The 19,012-nt window shown below is 41.3% G+C and overlaps 1 protein-coding gene across 20 annotated transcripts in view; it reads right to left on the bottom strand.

Annotated features, from left to right (window-relative positions):
- Positions 1–17,446, bottom strand: part of LOC144366287 (mitochondrial enolase superfamily member 1-like) — a 34,921-nt gene extending 17,475 nt beyond the window's left edge. For 10 of the 20 annotated variants that reach the window (XM_078020352.1, XM_078020354.1, XM_078020359.1 and 7 more), the window contains exons 1-6: positions 17,068–17,443; positions 13,034–13,213; positions 4,571–4,642; positions 2,141–2,254; positions 1,732–1,758; positions 109–181 (exon numbers count right to left, since the gene is read on the bottom strand). In XM_078020352.1, the coding sequence (XP_077876478.1) occupies positions 109–181; positions 1,732–1,758; positions 2,141–2,254; positions 4,571–4,642; positions 13,034–13,213; positions 17,068–17,151 (550 nt within the window). In that variant the 5' untranslated portion in view covers positions 17,152–17,443. Of the gene's footprint in view, positions 1–17; positions 182–1,731; positions 1,759–2,140; positions 2,255–4,570; positions 4,690–13,033; positions 13,214–17,067 lie in introns of all 20 variants that reach the window. The other 10 variants (XM_078020361.1, XM_078020362.1, XM_078020363.1 and 7 more) reach the window with 6 other exon arrangements.
- Positions 17,447–19,012: the final 1,566 nt, after the last annotated feature.

The following is a 19,012-nucleotide window of genomic DNA, read 5'->3' as shown; positions in this document are numbered from 1 at the left end:
TAAAAATCATCACTCACTCTTTCATCCATCCAACAGGGCCTATGGCTGCTGCGTACACATTTCAGTAAACCAGGAAGCTTCCAGGCCCACTCCTCGCACATGACTCACCATAGGCATCCTCCTCAGTCAGGACATCAGTGATATACCTAAAATCAATGCAGGATAACAACGCCCTGGGATCCTGGCAGCGGGACAGGAAGAGGAAGGCCTCAATCAATTCACAGGCAGATTATGTTTCTAAGATGCTGCTTATTCTGATCTATCGGGCTCATCCTTTCCAGGAAGGGACCTTTGGGATTTGTGTAAAGTTGGTCCTGTCACTCCTTATGTGGAGTCCATCAGAGGCTCACTGCTGGCCCTGGCAAGCCCTCAATCCCTCATGCCCTGATCCTTCCTTCCCTGCTTCTGCCTTGTTCTTTCCAAAAAACATGGCTTCCCAGTGAGAGGCCCTGGCACAAAACAAACACTTGGCAAAACATAAACAAACAGACGGTACCTGACATCCCTCTATATACCTGTTCAACCCCTAGGCTGACTCTGCTGAGGGGATGAAGGTGGTCCTGGAGCAGGTTGGTATGGAGGAAAGAAAGCTGCTCTGAGAGCTGGGTCACCCAAGGTCATCCAAGTAGCATTGAAAAGAACAGGTTCCAAAAAATGGAAAGTTCTCAGGTGGGATCTCAGGCACCTTTCTGGTACTCCTCAGATCCTTCTGTTGTGGTGGTCACTAAATACACCCTGGATGAAAGGCTGACCCTTGAGAGGGCCCCCATGCCACCCTTGGCCATGTCAGGTGGATGTGACAGCCGTCTCTCTTCACATGCCTCCAGAGGGGAACAAAGTCTCCTGGCCCAAATGTCTTCAAGGCCATTGTGTTCTTTGCTTTTCATTAATTTTCCTGCTAAATAATAATTTGTGGACCACCAGACATCACACTAAGGCAGCTGCAGCTCACAGTGGCTAATTAATACACTCAGGGTCACTCAGCTAGTTAGTAGTGAAAAACACACTCAGAGCTAGGTCTGCCTGGGTCAGAGGTTCACTCCCCTTTAACCTGCATGGAGTTTTCCTTCTCAGCAGCCAGGTGTTCACCCTGCTATAAATAGGTCAAGGAGAAAGAAAACACCAAGTGTGTAACTGCAAATCAGTGTGAAGGTCCTTTCCTGCTGGAAATGCACAGCACAGGTTGCCATAATCTTGCTTTTGGGGTCAAAGTGACCAGATGATGTCTTTTTTTTTTTTTTTCTTTTTTTTTTTTTTATTGGTTGTTCACAACATTACAAAGCTCTTGACATATCATACTTCGAACAATAGTTTCAAGTGAGTTATGAACAGATGATGTCTTAACAGTAGTACCTGGCTTTCAGGAGTTTAGGAGGTGCTTCTTCTCATTTGGTCTTTAACTCAGGGACTTTGCAGAGGCTCTATGATCTTCTTCTCATAGTCCTCACAGGCAGTGGAGGTGGAGAGGATTTGCATCCCATGTTATATGTCCCCAGCAGGGGAATACCTTAACTCCCTGCCTCCTGACGTACCACCCCACCTACATAAGCAGAACTGCTACTTCATATATCAGAAAGGGAATATTATATTTTACTGGTTTTTGCTCTATCATCAGTAATCTATAGACTATAGATCCATAGTTTTGAACATACTTACTGATTATCAAAAGGCAAATAATCCATAAAATCTATTTCATTTAGAAATGATTACAACATTAAAAAAACTACTTACCATATCCACAAGTAACTTCCACAGAGGCTTGAAGAAAAAAAAGAAAAGATATGTAAAGCACATTCATAAAGTACCCATTTTTGTCCCATGTGCTTGTGGCAAACTCCCACTATCAGAGCTTCGGTTCCCCCAGCCACCCACTCACCTCTAATGCTACCCTTATCTCCTGCTGCCTCTTAACCTGTTCCCTTTGCTGTCCCTTTCCATCTTTCTTGGCCCTATATAATCTAATCCTATAATTTCCTAATTATTGCCAATATCACTCAGGGAAGAAAATAATCAAGTATCTCAGTATTTCCCTTTGGACACCTGTGTTGCACTTGACTTTGGTCTTCTGAGGCTGCTTATAGAGAAAGTCACATGTCCTCCTGTGCCACAGAGCTACACATGTGCTTCGGAGATGACTTACCTTTCCTTCCTGCTTCGCCCACAGGTCCCACACCACATTCAGAATGGCTGCTGTTGCCAGGTGCACCACCCCTTTCTCTGGACCAATCTGAGAAGGAAAACATAGCAGCATTTCCTAGACATGAAAAAGACACTTAGGTCCTTTGGCCAGGGACACATTTCAAGAATGAAAAGACAGCAATGGAAATTCATTTAAAGGTTATGCTTTATAGAAAACAATTTTTTTTAGTATTGATTTTTTAGTTGTAGTTGGACATAATACCTTTATTATTTATTTTTATGTGGTGCTGAGGATCAAACCCAGGGCCTCACATGCGCAAGGAGTGCTCTACTGCTGAAACAAATCCCCAGCCCCAGAAAACAATTTTTAACCAACAGAAAATTCGTGAAAGTATAAAAACTTGTCCTTTCATCTCTCTCTTTACTAAACCATTTGAGAGTAAAGTTTCAGACAGCTTGTTCTTTTACTCCTAAATACTTTGGTGTATAGTTCCCAAAAAACAAGGACATTCTTCTTCATAACCACAGCATAAGGGTCATATTCAGGAAATAAAATATTGATGGGATATTGGTATTTAAAAGATAGTCCATAATCATAATTCATAATCCATAATCAAATATCATCAATTTTCCCAATAGTACCTGATTTTACCTTGATCCATATCCAATCCTGGACCATGTATTATATTCAGTTGTCATGGCTCTTTAATGTCTTTTTGTCTGGAACAATTTTTTTTTCTTTTGATGATATTGACATTTTAGAGTAGAGGCCATTTGATATTATCAAGTACCCCGCTATATGTGTCAGTCTGTAGTAACTTCATGATTAGATTCAGTTTATTCTTTTTTTTTGGCGTAAATGCTGCATAAGTAATTATGTCATTTTGTTTTATTATTAGGGTTATTAACTTTCACCACTTGAGTAAGAAAGTGTTCATTTGGTTTCTATACTCTGAAGATACCAGTTTCCTTTTCTAAATAAGAAGATTACTATTGACCCCAAATTTAAGCATACACTTGTGACTCTAGCTTCAATTAACTGTGGCTATGATGGTTGAAATATGGTAATTTTCTAATGTTATCATTCATCTCACACTCGTTAGTTTATACTCTAATGATAAGTTTTCCTTTGCTTATTATCTGAATAGATTCATAGATTCTTATTTCACTCAGTAAGTTTAAATGACATTGCTATCATATTTATTCTAATGTTACAGTTGTTCCACATTTGGCCAGTGGGAGCTTCTTCAAGATGACACCTTTCAAGGCAAGATACACTTGCTTTGCAGAAAGTAAAACATAAAACCCAAGGCAATATGGAAAGTGCATTCTCCTGTGCCCTTCTCGGTGCATGGATGGGAGACTAGCAGAGTTTGGACAAGACAAACCAGTCATCAGGAGACAAGGGCAAAGTCTATATTACTGGCTTTATCTTACTGTGTTAAAAATCCTTACTCTAAAGCCAGACTCAGAAGGAAAAGAGTTGTATGTTTTCTCTTCTATGTGGAAGTTAGAGAGGAAAAAGGAAGAGAAAGGTATGAGGGAGAGGTGGGATCTCATAAAAATCGAAGAGAGAGGAGTAGAGGAAAGGGACCAGGGAGTGGGAGAAAGGGAAAGAGGTGGGAATTGCTGGGGAATGATTATTGGCCAAATTATAGTTATATCGTATGCCTGAATGAATATGAAACAACAAATTCCATCACAACTATAATGTACCAATAAGAAGTGTCAAAAGAGTAAAAAAAAAAAAACCTTCCTCTAGAAACTTAGTTTTTCATGCTTCAACAGTATTAAGCAGTCTAGGTACTATGGTCTTCTTTATTTCTCTCTCGCTCCTCTCTCTTTTTTTTTTTTTTTTGGTACTGGGGATTGAACTCAGAAGCACTCAGCCACTGAGCCACATCCCTGGCCCTATTTTGTATTTTATTTACAGACAGGGTCTGTAAATAAAAATGGGCTGAGGCCCAGCCCATTTTTATTTTTCATTTTGAGATAGGGTTTCATTAAGTTGCTTAGTGCCTTACTAAATTGCTAAGGCTTAGATTACAGGCATGCACCACTACACCCTATTTTTTTTAACTTTGCTCTTATTTTACTTCTTAATAACCTCTGCCACAATACCAGAACTGTTCACATTCTCTCTTCCAAAGAAAGGTTGCCCATTCAGCTCTTTATCCTCTAGACCACTGTTTCCAATCTAGGGAATGGAAACTGAGGTAGATAAGAGCCAAAAAGCTTTAAGCCTTACAGAAAGGAACTGATTGCCTCAAAATACTGATTATCTAAATGACTGAAGCCCTAATTTATTTGAATGAAATGCTTTACTTAGAAATTGTACAGCCATTACTATTTTCACATTTGCTACAATCAAAGGACATCTTAGACCGTAGTAACTTATTTATAAAAGCTTTTTACAAAATAGGTCTCTTACCCATCTGAGCTGCCCGTCACTGGTGAGCTGCCTGTAGAAGCCTCTGAAGTCACTGACAATGTCCTTGAGGTCCTTGTGAAGCACATGGTGGGCAAGGGCATTCACGGCACAGACAACAATTTTGAAAGAATTCCATTTTTATTGATGTTTATTAAAACATATTAGTATATCCAATAAATTGAGAGGAAAATACCACAAACTAATGTAGACATTTTATAAAAAAAATTTAAAGTACCAAAGGTAAATGTTTTGTAAAATTGCTCCAAAAATGTGCATGTCTTATTCTGTGCTTGTCATAACTAATATTCCCCCAAAGCAAAATAGCTGAATCTACATATTGAGTTAAATTTCCTGAATTCAGTAAATATGTTTGATTGATTGACATGGGCAAAACAAAACCACAGATCTGTAATATTAAATGATGTTCCAAAAATTATTTTCCTATTTACTTTGTAAGGTGTTCAATCAGATTCAAAGCCAAACCCAAGTACTTTATTGTTCCTAAGGAATAAGAACACCCTAATTTACAGAAACAAAAGAGAAAAAAAGAAAAGAAAATGCCTCTTCATTATTGACAAGTTTTGAAAATATCTTCAATTTATAAAATCATAATACACTACTGAAAATAAAATGAGGGCTGGGGTTGTGGCTCAGTGGTAGAGTACTTGCTTGTCATGTGTGAGGCACTGGGTTCGATCCCCAGCACCACATAAAAAAACTAAATAAACAAAATAAAGGTATTGTGTCCATCTACAACTAAAAATATTTTTTAAAAATTAAATGAATTTTCAACTAGTATAATATTTATACATACATAAACACTGAACTTCTTATATTGGCTTATTTAGGATATACTATATTTTTCATACAAAGTTTGAAGGTTAAACTTAATTTGGGTAAATAGTATCATCAATTATTTACTCTTGGTGCTTTAAAAAGCTTTGTTGTGGGGCTGGGGTTGTGGCTCAATGGTACAGTGTTCGCCTAGCACGTAAGGCACTGGGTTTGATCCTCAGCACCACATAAAAATAAAAATAGAGGGCTGGGGATGTGGCTCAAGCAGTAGCATGCTTGCCTGGCATGCGTGCAGCTTGGGTTCGATCCTCAGCACCACATACAAACAAAGATGTTGTGTCTGCTGAAAACTAAAAAAGAAATATTAAAATTTTCTCTCTCTCTCTCTCTCTCTCTCTCTCTCTCTCTCTCTCTCTGTCTTTAAAAAAATAGAAATAGAGATATTGTGTCTACTTTTAAAAAACTAAAAAATAAATATTGAAAAAAGCTTTGTTATGTTATTTAAGCTGAAGAGGGGTTGCATACAAAGTAGATCAGTGGTATAGGGCCTTCCTAGCATGTGTGAAGCCCTGTATTTGATTACTAGCATCATCAAAAACAGAAAAGATGAATAAATAACAAATTGTATAAGAAAGGCCTTTCTTATCCTCTACTCATTCTATAAAACATAGTTTATATGTACATCACCGAGATAATCAACTAAAGTCATCAACTTAGCCCCAAAGCTATTAATTTATTACAGAACATTTTGACCAGTTAGTTTGGTATTGCTCTGCTTCCAATGGAAAAAAAAATTAGGTCATTTAATAGGATAGTTGAAGGGATGTGGGTTTACTATCAATCAGACCTTATGAGAAAGACATTCTGAAAGTAGTACCACATGCTCTTAGGATGTGCCTGGCCTGTGTGAGACAGCTCTCAGATGACTGCACATTGCTAATGGATGTAGCATTTAGGGATGAACTAGCCATTCTGGGTTCTCTAGGGCTTTTGTTAATGGGATCCACAATAATTCCAGTTAAGATATTCCTTCCCTAGAATTGTAAGAAGACAGAATCTTCCTCATTCCTTGATGGATGAGGTTTTCAGATTTTAAAAAAATCTGAAGAGTAAGACAGTGACTCATAGTGAGGTATATAATTATCTACCTCAAACCTTGGCCTCATGTTTTTTATTGTTGCTATAATTCTCTGACTAAAGGAGCCTATGGTTTGCATCAAAACAGAAGATGCATATAACAAAACCTAAGGATGAGCTCATCTTTTATGGTTCTAAAAGATGAAGCCACACTGAAATATTCAGCTATCTATGTGGATTTTTCTTGTTTGACATAAAGGCACTGTAAGAAGTTAACTCAAACTTGCTGCATTCAGTAGAAATTTGGGTTGTGATGTTGCTGGCTCCCTGACAGTGCAATATTGCAGGAGACGGCAAACTTTGGAGAGGAGTGCTGCTAGAAGCAGCCTGCAAGAGCCAACGGCAGCCTAGTTGCCACCTGCCCTCTCCACACACCTCAAGAAAAGGCCTAAACACCAGGAGAGGGATTCCTTCTGGCCAAAGCAACCAGCTCAAAGTGAATCAAGTCTATACTAGCTCAAGGGAAGAATCTCTGTCTACACTAGGTCAAGAGGAGCCAGTCCCCATCTATACTGGCTTGAGGCAAGTATCTCAACTGAACAGGAGAGGGGAGGCACAGTGGTCCAGGCCTTGCAGAGGATAGCTGCTGGGCTCCTGCCTTTGCCCTGAAGCTTCTTTCCTTTTTTACTCTTTTTAATCTGCCTTAAAAAAAATCTCTGAAATGTCAATTTTACTATACAATTTGTAAGAAACATAAATTTATCAAGAAGCATCTTTGCTGTTCTAGAAGTATGGGAGAAAGGACAGATAAGAGCAGGGCAGGGGGAAGTGTCCTAGGGAAAGTCTCTGATGGGGCTAGGGCTGTATCTCAGTGGTAGAGCACTGAGCTACATGTGAGAGGCACTAGGTTCAATCTTCAGCACCACATATAAATAAATAAAGATACTGTGTCCATCTACAACTAAAAAAAAGTCTCTGATGCCTCTCCCAGGTGGGGGCAGAGGAGACTTCTAGTGGATCCAGATGTGCTCCTGTCTAGAACCTGTGCAGAGAAGCCTGAGCCAGTTTGCACACCACACTTCTGCAGCTGTTTAGTCCACACAGATGCCCATGCCATGATGTCAGGATCACAGAGCACAGGGTCTTCTGGCTGTCTGTTGGCTTTGTCTATCTCAGCTCTCCATTTTCACTGGAGCCCACTCTGTTCCTGAATCTAGCCCATTTCTGCCCTTCTTACATTGGAACCACTTTTTTTCTGAATGCTGGCCCACAAGGCAGTTGCTGAGTGCAGGTGCAGTTCTTGTTGTTATAGGATTGCCCTGTTACCCACCTACTTAGCATCATCCAGGGGTTAGGCATGTGGCACACAGGGTCGCCCAGGGAGGCTATGCTGGGAGTGGAGGTCTTTGCATATAGGCATGCTGGTTTTCCCATTGCCCTTCTGCCCTGCCTTCTTGGCCTCTGTAGGCAGCTGCTGCTCACAGGTAAGGTGAAGGTGGAAGGGCAGGCTGACTGGCATTCTTCTTTGGGAAGACACTGGAAGGAAAGTTCCCTGGGGTCCAGGCAAGGCCCAATCCTGTTGATGCACAGGCTTCACCAGGAACATGCAGCCTGCGCCCTGGGTTATCTGGTGCTGGAGTATCAGGTAGGAAGCTATCACCTCATCATATTTTCAATTTGCCAGGGACACTAAGGTATTTTATGGGTCATAATCCATGTCAAAACTGATGATTACAGTTGCAGAGTCTGGGTGTTAGGGGATTGGCTCACTAGAACAACTGGGTGAATATTCTTCACCCTGGCTCAGTCATGGGTGCCCCATTATTTGCTCTACGGTGGGCCTCTGCATGGAGTCCACTGTCAGTATTTGTTGACAAGGCTCCATGCTCCTGTGGAAATATGCTGGGGAATGGTGCACCTTACATGCATGATTACCTCCTTCAGCTGCTTAGCAGTAGCTCCATACATAAATGGGCACATTGCTGGCACCATCAAGTACAAAAGACACCCAGGCTCCAGATGTCCACCAGGGGGCCCCCATATTTTTTTTCCGCTAGATGACTTCAGCGGCAAGGTATTAGAGAGTGACCCAGAACTTGTTCAGCTTCTGCCCCGTCATGAATCTGGTGCTCAGTCTGAAGTTCAAGAGTTTGCTGTTGCCTCTGGCGCCCACTAGCATGTTCTCTGCATTCAGATCTAGGTGCTCAGTGCCCTTCTCAATCTCTCACAATCTTCCTGAATGGTCTCTTGGCCTCCTCCTGCATGCCATCAACATCCAGGATGAGGTGTATGCCATAGCTGTATGCCATAGCTGGATATTTTCAATGGTCTCAATGATCTTAAAGAGGTGGATCACACTTCGGCGTTCCATGGCCATCAGCATATATAGTTTGGATGGGATGTTTTGCTCTAACTTTGGCAGAACTTTCACCGTCACCTCTGTCCTGGTGAGGAGGTGGTGGACTAGTTTTATTTGGGCAAAGCCACCCTGCTCAATGTCAATCAGGACCTGATAATAGTCCACGAAGGTGGTCTTATAGCAGGAGCTGGACCCCGGTAGTACTACACTACTCTGACTGCTCAAACAGGAACACCAACTAATGATACTAGCTGAAACAAAACAAAACCAAGCCAAAAAAATAAACAAAAAACTACCAAAACAAAACAAAAAATATATATCTATATCTATCTCTCTCTCTCATTATATATCTATATCTATATCTATATATATATATATCTATCTATATCTATCTATCTATCTATCTATATATATCAAAAGACCACAACCACCCATCACAAACCATCAAAGGTACTATCTGGGAGTCCAACAGATTACCACCAAAAACTTTCTGTACTTGTGGACAGAAACCCACCACAGTCAGCCTCTTATATAACTGATGCTTAAAATTCCCTTAAAATGGCTCCTTGGGTAGTCAGGACAAGAAATGGTGCAGTCACAATTGAACATAACTGCCAGTGGGCATCTCACTTTTTGACCTACAGGACATTTTTGACTTTCATAACAAGTATAAGAAAAGAGTCTGGAAGCTTTTTGTGTCAGTGAGTTATGAAGATGGATATTTACTTGCTTAGAAATTAAAATCTGTGGGCTGGGGTTGTAGCTCAGTGGTAGAGCACTTGCCTAGTATGTGTGAGGCCCTGGGTTTGATCTTCAGCACCACATAAAAATAAATAAATAAAATAAAGGTGTTATGTTCAACTACAACTAAAATATAAATATTAAAAAATAAATAAATAAAATAGAGGTCCATCAACAACTAAATTTTTTAAAAAGTGTATGTATCTAATAACAGAAAAAAGAAAATGAACAAAAAAGAAATTAAAATGTGTAGGATTAAAAAAAACTATAGTTTTATGAAGCATCAGTAGTGACTGATACTGATGTACTCAGGCAAAAACACTAATAAAAGGCAAGAGGAAGAAAAAAAGAAACTTGGATTGTAGTGGTCTGACTTCATCATGGAGAAATTCAAGTTTGTGTGTCTAATGGGATGGGTGGAAATATCTGGAAAAACTGGCCTTTGAAAGGCAGCTTCTTGCTGACTAAACCCAAGGGTTTTCTCCTAGACCTTGATTCTGTGGCAACCTCCAGCACTGGAAGTTCACTCAGCAAAGCTTGTGGATGACCATGGATGTCTGAGCCTAAGTGGTAGAATGACTGTATTTTTGTTTATTTACACTTTCCTGCTTTGGGCTGGGGCTCGGTGGTAGAGCACTCGAAGGGCACGCGTGAGGCACTAGTTCAATCCTCAGCACCACATAAAAATAAAATAAAGGTATTGTGTCCACATATAACTAAAAAATACATATTAAAAACATTTCCTCCTTTTTAACCTCTTTCCTTTCCTATTTTTTTAATAGCTTGGTATTACATTATATACATCATTACACACTTATCTAAACCCACAGAATGTGCAATACCCAGTGTGAACCCCAATGTAAACTATATTCTTTTGGGGATCGTGATATGTCAATGTGGGTTCACTAATCATAACAAAGGTACCAATCACTCCAGCAGCACACAATGATAAGAGGGAGGCTGTGGGTGTGTGGGGCAGGTACACACAGCTTGATTTTGCTGTGAACCTAAGACCACTCTAAAAAAATTGTCATTTAAAAAAAAAAAAAATATATATATATATATATATATATATATATATAAAGAAAGCAGAAGACATTAATAATAATTAAGTAAATTTGATAAAAATGTGAGTTAAAAACCACCCAAGAAAAACAACACTGATCTATTCTATACATTATAATACAACCTTTCCTCCCTACCTCTCACACACATGAACACTCTTTATGGGAATAAGAAAAATACTTTTTTTTCCTTTTTGCTCTATTCTAAAAGAATGATTAGGCTGACTGACAGAGGCTGTGGAGAACGGAGATGAGCTAATGGAATTTTTCATCTTTAGTGCAAGGGCCATGTAGCTTTTCGAATGAGACGGCAGTCAGTCATGTGAAATATATAGCAAGGTCAAAGTTAAAATGGGTTCTGTCCGGCTGTGGTCTGAAAAAGGGGGAAGCCAACAAAATTAGCACATAAGAGCCATGCCATAAAGACAGGAGAGTTGACTCGCCACTGCCCAAGATGTCCCTCAGGACAGCGGGTGGGGCTGAGAGTATGGGGGGATGTCAGGGAACAAACACTGAGCTCAGTAACACCCGAAAAGAGCTTCTTATTATCCCTGTGCTCACGGTCCTTCCATTGTGCACCTACCCACAGTAGCAAAACTCAAAGTCTTAGCTGTTAACAGAGAATGGTTCCAGGGGCTTGTCCCTATTTTGTAAGTTTACTGTGCATTTTACAAAACCTTCAGGGGCCATGCTGTGTAGTTTGTAGTATGAAGAATGACAGTAGCTTCATAAAGCGCTCAATGTACAGATAGCGATGATTAAAGTTTCAGAGGAATTAAAATACAGCTTATAAATCTACCCTGGAACTGGGTTTGGTGGCACACACCTGTAATTCTAACAACTCAGGAGGCTGAGGCAGGAGGATTTTAAGTTCAAAGCCAGCCTCAGCAACTTAGTGAGGCCCTAAGCAACTTAATGAGACCTGTCTCAAATAAAATATAAAAAGGGCTGGGGATGTGGCTCAGTTAAGCACCCTTGGGTTCAATCCCTGTTATGAAAAACCAACCAACCAATCAAAAAACCACCCTGGTCAGTGGTCACTATCTTGGGGGAAACTTTTACACTAAATTGTTAATGGTGTGTGTGGAGGGAGGCAGATCATTGCCTGGTCTCTTCCATCTGCCTAGTAAGTGCCTATTTATTCTCAGAGCCTTTCCTCAAAGCATCACCTCTGCTCTGAAGCTTGCCCAAAGCCACCTGAGCAGAGAAAAGTAACCCCTTCACTTTACAACAATCCTCACTCTGTACTATGATCCTATTTTTTTTTTTTTTTGTAGTACTGGGGAATAAAACCGGAGCACTCTTACCAGTAAGCTACATCCCCAGCTCTTTTTATTTTGAGACAGGGTCTCACTAAGTTGCCTGAGCTGCCCTTGAATTTATGATCTTTTGTCTCAGTCTCCTGAGTAGCTGGGATCACAGGTCTGTACCACTGCACCCAGCTGGATTTTGTCTTTTGTGAGTGTTTTCTCAATAAATCTGTACACTTCTTGTCATTCACACACACGCACACACACTTCCTGCATCTGCTTGACAATATTAAAATCTTTCCATAGGGCAAGACTTTTATCCTACAGCTACCTAGAATGCTGATGGTGTAAATAATCATGAGGGAAGTGTAATATTGCCACAAAAGTTAGATAACCTGTTTTACCCCTTTCCCTGATAGTTACTCTTCACCCTATCATGATTTGGCTTCAGCCTCTAATGATCCACTGAAAATGATCTGGCAAAGGTCACCTTTTTGTACTTCTTGAATTTTATAGCATGTGCATGTATGCATACAAAAAAGTTGCATTTAAATGTTCTAGAGAACAAGTGCTTTAGGAAGAAGCTGATTAGCTCTCTGGGCCTTGGTTTCCTCATCTCTAAAAAAATAAGGGGGCTAAACATTGTCTCTAAGATCTTGGCCAGCTGAGAAAAGTTACATTATGTTCAGTGCCTTCAGTTTAGGAAAATGGGGGAGGGGAGAAGAATCACTTAAACATGGCTCAATATGCCCCACAAAGAACTGGCCCCTCAAAGCAACTTTGTGTAAAATATTTTGAAAACTAGGTAGACTCACAGTGCACACCACAATAAACCTAGCTGTGTGAACTTACATCTGCTCCCTCCACCACCCTTGGTCACTTTCCTAGTATAGGTCTTCAAAGATCTACAGAAGCCAAGAATTAAGAGCAGATGAATAGCATTCTGGTAGTCACCATTCAATACAGAGAAACAGATCCAGAGTCAAGGGTTTTCCCACAGTCTATAGATGGCTGTAAGAGGAGAGGCCAAATGCTGCACCTTTTAATTTCTCCCAGCAAAGTAAGTATTGTTTTTAATCCCTTTGAGAAGTGTAAATACAGAAAAAAAAATAGGTCAGAACTGGAGTCTAAGTGAAAAACGAAGCATTCTAGAATCTCAAGAGAATCATCAACTCACCAACTTCAGTGCCTTTTCCCAGAGTGAAGGTAATTCCATATCCCTTGAGTCCATCTCCCACATCAGTCTCCAGGACAACATAGGCAGACGAGTAGTCAGGGTCTGTATGCTGCAGGAAAGGTGACCCATACCCCCCAAATGCAAATGTAAGAAACCCAGAAATAACCATGACAATGACACCTGAAACAGAAAATGCAATAAGGGACATGTCAAGAAGAGATCCAATCTGATGGAAGAGTTGACGAACCCCAAAGAAAATGCAGGAGATCTGAATGGACCAAAGGAAAGTCCTGAATGGTTCGCATCTGTTCAACAAATACAATGTATATTTTTTTCCTTTGGTGCTGGGGATAGAATACAGGTCCTGGAGCATACTAAAGCATACCCTATACCACTGAGCTACACCTCTAGCCCCAGATGTACACATTTTTTAATGCCAATTTGCAATATAAAAAAATTGGTGTTCAGCTGGGTGTGGTGATGCATGCCTGTCATCCCAGTGGTTCGGGAGGCTGAGGCAGAAAGATCGTAGGTCAGCCTCAGCAACTTGGCAAGGCTCTGAGTAACTTAATGAGACCCTGTCTCAAAATTAAAAAAAAAAAAAAGGTTAAATAAAGGGCTGGAGACATGGCTCAGTGGTTGTGTGCCCTTGGGTTCAATGCCAGGTACAAGAAAAAAAAAGTCATCTGCTCAATTTCATATTATTATCATTGGCATTACCATTATTGTCATTTGTGGTGATGGTGATCAAACCCAGGGCTTCATATATGCTACCAAAGTGCTCTACCACTGTGCAATGTCTCCAGGTCTCAGTTAAATTTTAAACCCAAGAATTTCCAATCACAGCTCACTGAACAGAGTTATGTTGGCAAGTAGCTTAAAATTGAACAAGCTAAGGTTTCAGAAAGCTCTTACATAAAATTGGACTGATCTTCACTGCAATAGTTTATAGCAGGGATGATAAATATAACAGTGCAAGTTCAGAGACCACTGGCAGAAAAAGAAGTAAAGCTTCAAGACAAATTAACCCATGTTGTTGTTGTTGTTTTCTATTGTTTTTATTTTTTTATGGTACTGGGGATTGAACCAGGAGTGTTTTATCTCTGAACTACATACCCAGCCCTTTTATTCTTTTATTTTGAGACAAAGTCTCACTAAGTCACCAAAGCTGGTCGTGAATTTGCAATTGATCCTCCTGCCTCGGCCTCCCAAGTCACTGGGTTTACAAGTGGGTGCCATCAAGCCTGGCTAGAGAAGAGTCTTAATGGGAGTGTGCAGTGAGATGAGAAAGCCTTGGAGAGGGAAGAAGGGGGCCAGTGCAGGAAGGAGGAGTAGTCAGAAAGGCTGAGGCTGGGAGCTAAACAGATTCACAAGGAAGAGACAGCAGATGGTATGAAATGCATGGAGCATAAAGGTCACTGGAAGGAGAAAAAAACTGAAGGCAATTCCAAAAGAAGGAAGGAAAGAGTAGTCAATTTCAGATTAAGAAGGAAGGAGATGTAAAGGATAAGGCAACAGACCTAGAGCAGGAAGTTTGGGGATGAGAGGAAGAAACCAAAGGGAGCTAGAAAGGTGTGAAGATCAAATTCAGACTCTTCTAAAGGGAAATCTCTGTCCATGTGGGATGGAAGAGAACCGAAGGAAATAAGGAAGTACTGAAGGACAAAGGGATATAAGTGGGAGCCTTGAGAATAAATAAGGGAAGGAGAATGGATTAGCTTTGGAGCAGGACATGATAAAGAATAAAGGGAAAGAGGAGATGAGGTTAGTTTGGAGACAGGTTTGCAGAGATGGGGCCAAGCGTATGACTGTCTTCAGTCTTCTCAGTGATGCAGTAGGCAACATCTTCTAACTGCTGGGAGGACAGGACTAGGGATTAAGGGAGCTCACAGATAAGGAGCAAATAAGAGGGAAAATACTGCAAGGAGGTGGCTAGTGGGCAGCTGAGCTGAGATGCAAGCTCACAGCTGTGGGGCTTTCTGGGTGCTTGATGAGTGTTGGGAAGCAAGAAATCAGTAAATACATGCAGGCTGAGTGCTCCATGTTTCCAATAAGGGCAGAAAGAAATGATCAGGAACTTCTGCTTTAACAGATTTTGAAGAGAGTTTGAGGACTTCTTTATAAAAATATCAGACTTCTCATCAGGAAGTTTTGCTCTGCTAAATGCTGAAAAGAAGCTAAAGTGCTGAGTTCAGCACGGCCAGAGGGCAAATGAAGCAATCACGGTGGAGAACTGCAAAGCACCGTGCTCTGCTAAACACTTGAGAGTCAGCACATAACATACATTCTATCTCCTGAGGAGAAATGCTTATGTGTTTATGAAATTGCAATACAGGTATCAGATAATTTTTCCTCACCTAGGGGTCATACACCACTCAGTCCCAGAAACAAATGCTATTTCTTAAACTCTCCTATAATAAAAGAGTTTATCATAACACTTCACAAATTCAAAGCTCAGGGCTAGGTCAGAGCTCTTTCTGCTTTCAGTTTCCTCTTATGTAAATAGTAATTATAGCCAATTCTTATTGAGGACCTTCTCTCTGTCAGCTCTTTTCAGGTATCTCATTTTACATGCATGAAGTAGACACCACTGTACTCATTTTATAGATGAGAAAGCCTAGGCTTAGAATATGTGGTTTACCCACAGCTGTCAAGCTTCAGAGGGGCAAATGCAGTAGCACTCAATTAAGTGTTTGCACTTTAAATCAGTAAAATTTCAAATATTTATTTGGAGGTCCACAGAGGATCATCAACTGGATTTACAAAAAGTCATTTATCATAATATCATTTGTGAAAGGACTTGTAGGAATTTTGAAAAGCAGTAAGATGCTAATGCCAGAATAAGGAATATTTTTTTTAATAACATTATTTAGCATGTTTTGAGAGGACTGTTAGAAAATTCTTTTACAAAGAATTTCAGGTTCGTAAAGAGCAGAGAAAAACGTAAAGAACACCAATCTGCTGTCTACCCATCTTGGAAAGTAAAACATCACAGTGTGAATAAAGAGTACTTGGGTACCTTTCCTCACCCCATTTTCTCTTCATCCCTACAAGGAAACATTTTCCTAATTTTGGTTATTTCTCACTTTAGGGCAAGTTTCTTTACATTCCCTACATATGGAGTCAACTTTTTCTAGTGTGGCCATCTCACCAGAGGAGCAAAGTGGGGCACAGTCCCCATGAAGACCCTTCTCAGAGGCTGAGGATGTACTCAGAGGTAGAGTGCTTGCCTAGTATGCCACAAGTCCCAGAGATGGATTCCCCAGCACTGCAGAAGGAGGAAAAATCCCCAAAACAAAATCCTGCTCAGAACTTTTATATTTAGGAACACCACTAGAGACAGCTGGGAGGTGGGGGCGCTGGGATAGGGAGAGGGGTCCCACTGACATTTTCATTAAGGGGAAAAAGCCCTTCAATATTTTGCATAACTCCTTACAGTGACAAAACCTTCCTAACCAAGTTTCTAAGTACAGTAATTTCACGAGTCTTCTCCTATGTGACTCGAGTTTTTTTCGGTGCTTAGTTTCTCATTCCAACGGTGACCCCTTCGTTTCATAGTCCCAAAAGGCACAGAGAAGTTTGGGTCTTCTCCAAGGCACACAGCAAAGTTGTGGCAGGGGCAGGATCACCACTCCAGACTCCCAGCACCATACTTCCTGGTCTCTGTCACTTCAAATCCTATCAAGTTCTCCGTGGGGAAGCTGTCAGCACTTTTTTTCTCGGGTTTCCTTGGTGGGGACCCTACAAAACTCTTCTGCACTTATTGCATAATAAGCACTCTCCCCTTTCCAGGAAAACGTGAATCAAAAAAGTAAAACCAAGACATTTCAAACGCAGGCAAATAAAATACGATAAATAAGGGGGGAAAAATAAACCGGAAAGGTGGAGAGTTTCTGGCTGCTTCCTCAGAGATAGAAAAAGCGTCCACCTTCCCTGCGCTTCCAGTTCCCACTGTACTGAAGCCAGGTAAAGCCCGCGACTCGCGGGCCTGGGTGTTGTCCCGGCGGCGCCTGAGGGCGGTCGGTCACGCTTACCATGGCGTCTGAGCCGTGGCTCCGGAGCGACGTGGGGAAGCGCACGTCCCGGACCGAGAGGCGGGAGATCCTGCCGAGCGCCATGTTGCCGGCGCCAGGGAGCCTTCAGCTGCGGTCGCCCCGCCGAGAGTCGCAGAAGAGCGCCAGGGCGGGGCAGCCTCGCGGAGAGGCGAGCGCTGATTGGTCGCCCGTGGGGGGGGGGGTGCGGCCGCGCACGTGGACTTGGCCTCGCGGGCGCTGCAAGTTCAGCTCCCCCGGATTCGCCCGCTTTTCTTGGAGTTTGCGGTTCAGGCTGGCCCGCGGCCTATGCGAGGGTTCCCTTCCAGTCTAGATGGCGCCTGGGGGAGAAGGAGGTGCGTGTCCCACGGGCAGCCCGGCGCAAACCTGCCCCGCCTGGACTGGAAGGGAAGGGACTTGCCAGGAGCCGCGCCTAGAGGGAGAAACCAAGTGCGACCTGGAAGCAAGTGTGGGCCAGTGGCTCCGGCCCGCTCCAGACAGCACGTCCCCAGGAGGGTAGTGGACGAGAAAATACTATTTATTTATATGTGGTGCTGAGGATCGAACCCAGGGCCCTGAATGGGTGCTCTACCGCTGAGCCATATAACCCCAGTCCCCCTAGATCTCGTTAAACGCCCTCAGTCTTTTTGCCACCGGACAAATTAGAAGTTAGTAGGGATTACCTACTCCATTTACAGCTAGTGAAAGAAAGGCACCTGGTATTGGTTGTCAATATATATTGCCAACTCCAGGGCAGCTACTTAAAAAAAGTGGGGAAGAAAAGTATAACTGGTATGTTAGAATACAATTATGTAAAATCCTCAGTTCACAAAGGGCGGGAAAAGAATGGAAAGCAAAAATAGGAATAAAGAACAGAGAAAGGAATAAAAATAGTGACACATGTAGTAGATATTAATAAAAACTGAATATAAGTGGTCTACATGCACCAATTAAAAGACAGAAATGGCTATGTTAAAAAAAATATAGATTACAAGTAAATGGTCTGTGTCCCCCCACCATGTTGAAATTTACTGATATGATAGTATTAAGACATGAGATTAGGAGGTTGTTAAAATCATGAGGGCTCTGCCTTCATAAGTAGAATTAGTAACCTTGTAAAAGGATGGGAAGGAATAGCATTCACCGCTTCTTCCTTGTGAGGGCAGTGTTCAAGAAGCTCTCTTGGGGCTGGGGATGTGGATCAAGCTGTAGCGAGCTCACCTGGCATGTGTGCGGCCCGGGTTGGATCCTCAGCACCACATATAAAACAAAGACGTTGTATCCACCAATAACTAAAAAATAAATATTAAAACTCTCTCTACTCTCTCACTCTCTCTTTAAAAAAAATAAATGAAAAAAGAAGCTATCTTGGAAATAGAAACCATCGCCCTCTCCAGATACCAAACTGACTAGTGCTTTTGTCTTGGATTTCCTAGCTCCCAGAACTGGGAGGAGATAAATTGTGTTCTTTGTAAATTATCCAATGTATGATATTTTGTAATAGCAACATAAACAGACTGAGACAGGTAGACAAAAAAAAAAAAACATATTGGGCTGGGGCTGTGGCTCAGTGGTAGCACCACTTGCCTGGCATGTGTGAGGCACTGGGTTCGATTCTCAGCACCACATATAAATAAATAAATAAAGGTCTATCAAAAAGTTAAAAAAAATTAAAAAATTTAAAAAGTTACACCATATTAACTCTAATCAATCAAAAGAAAGCAAGTAAGGCTATATTAATTTCAGTTGGAGTAGACTTCAAAGCAAAGAAAGATAGTCAAGAATAAAGCTTGAGGCCAGCCTCTGCAATTTAGGGACACCCTGTCTCAAAATAATAAAAAGGGATGGGGATATAGCACAGTGGTAAAATGGTCCTGGATTTAATCCCTAATCCCTAAAAATAAAATTAAACACTCCAACAATGAATAAAAAGAATTACAGACCCCAA

This window comes from Ictidomys tridecemlineatus, chromosome 8 (assembly GCF_052094955.1).
Source record: "Ictidomys tridecemlineatus isolate mIctTri1 chromosome 8, mIctTri1.hap1, whole genome shotgun sequence".
Classification (NCBI taxonomy): domain Eukaryota; kingdom Metazoa; phylum Chordata; class Mammalia; order Rodentia; family Sciuridae; genus Ictidomys; species Ictidomys tridecemlineatus.
This window is presented reverse-complemented; position numbering and strand designations above follow the sequence as displayed.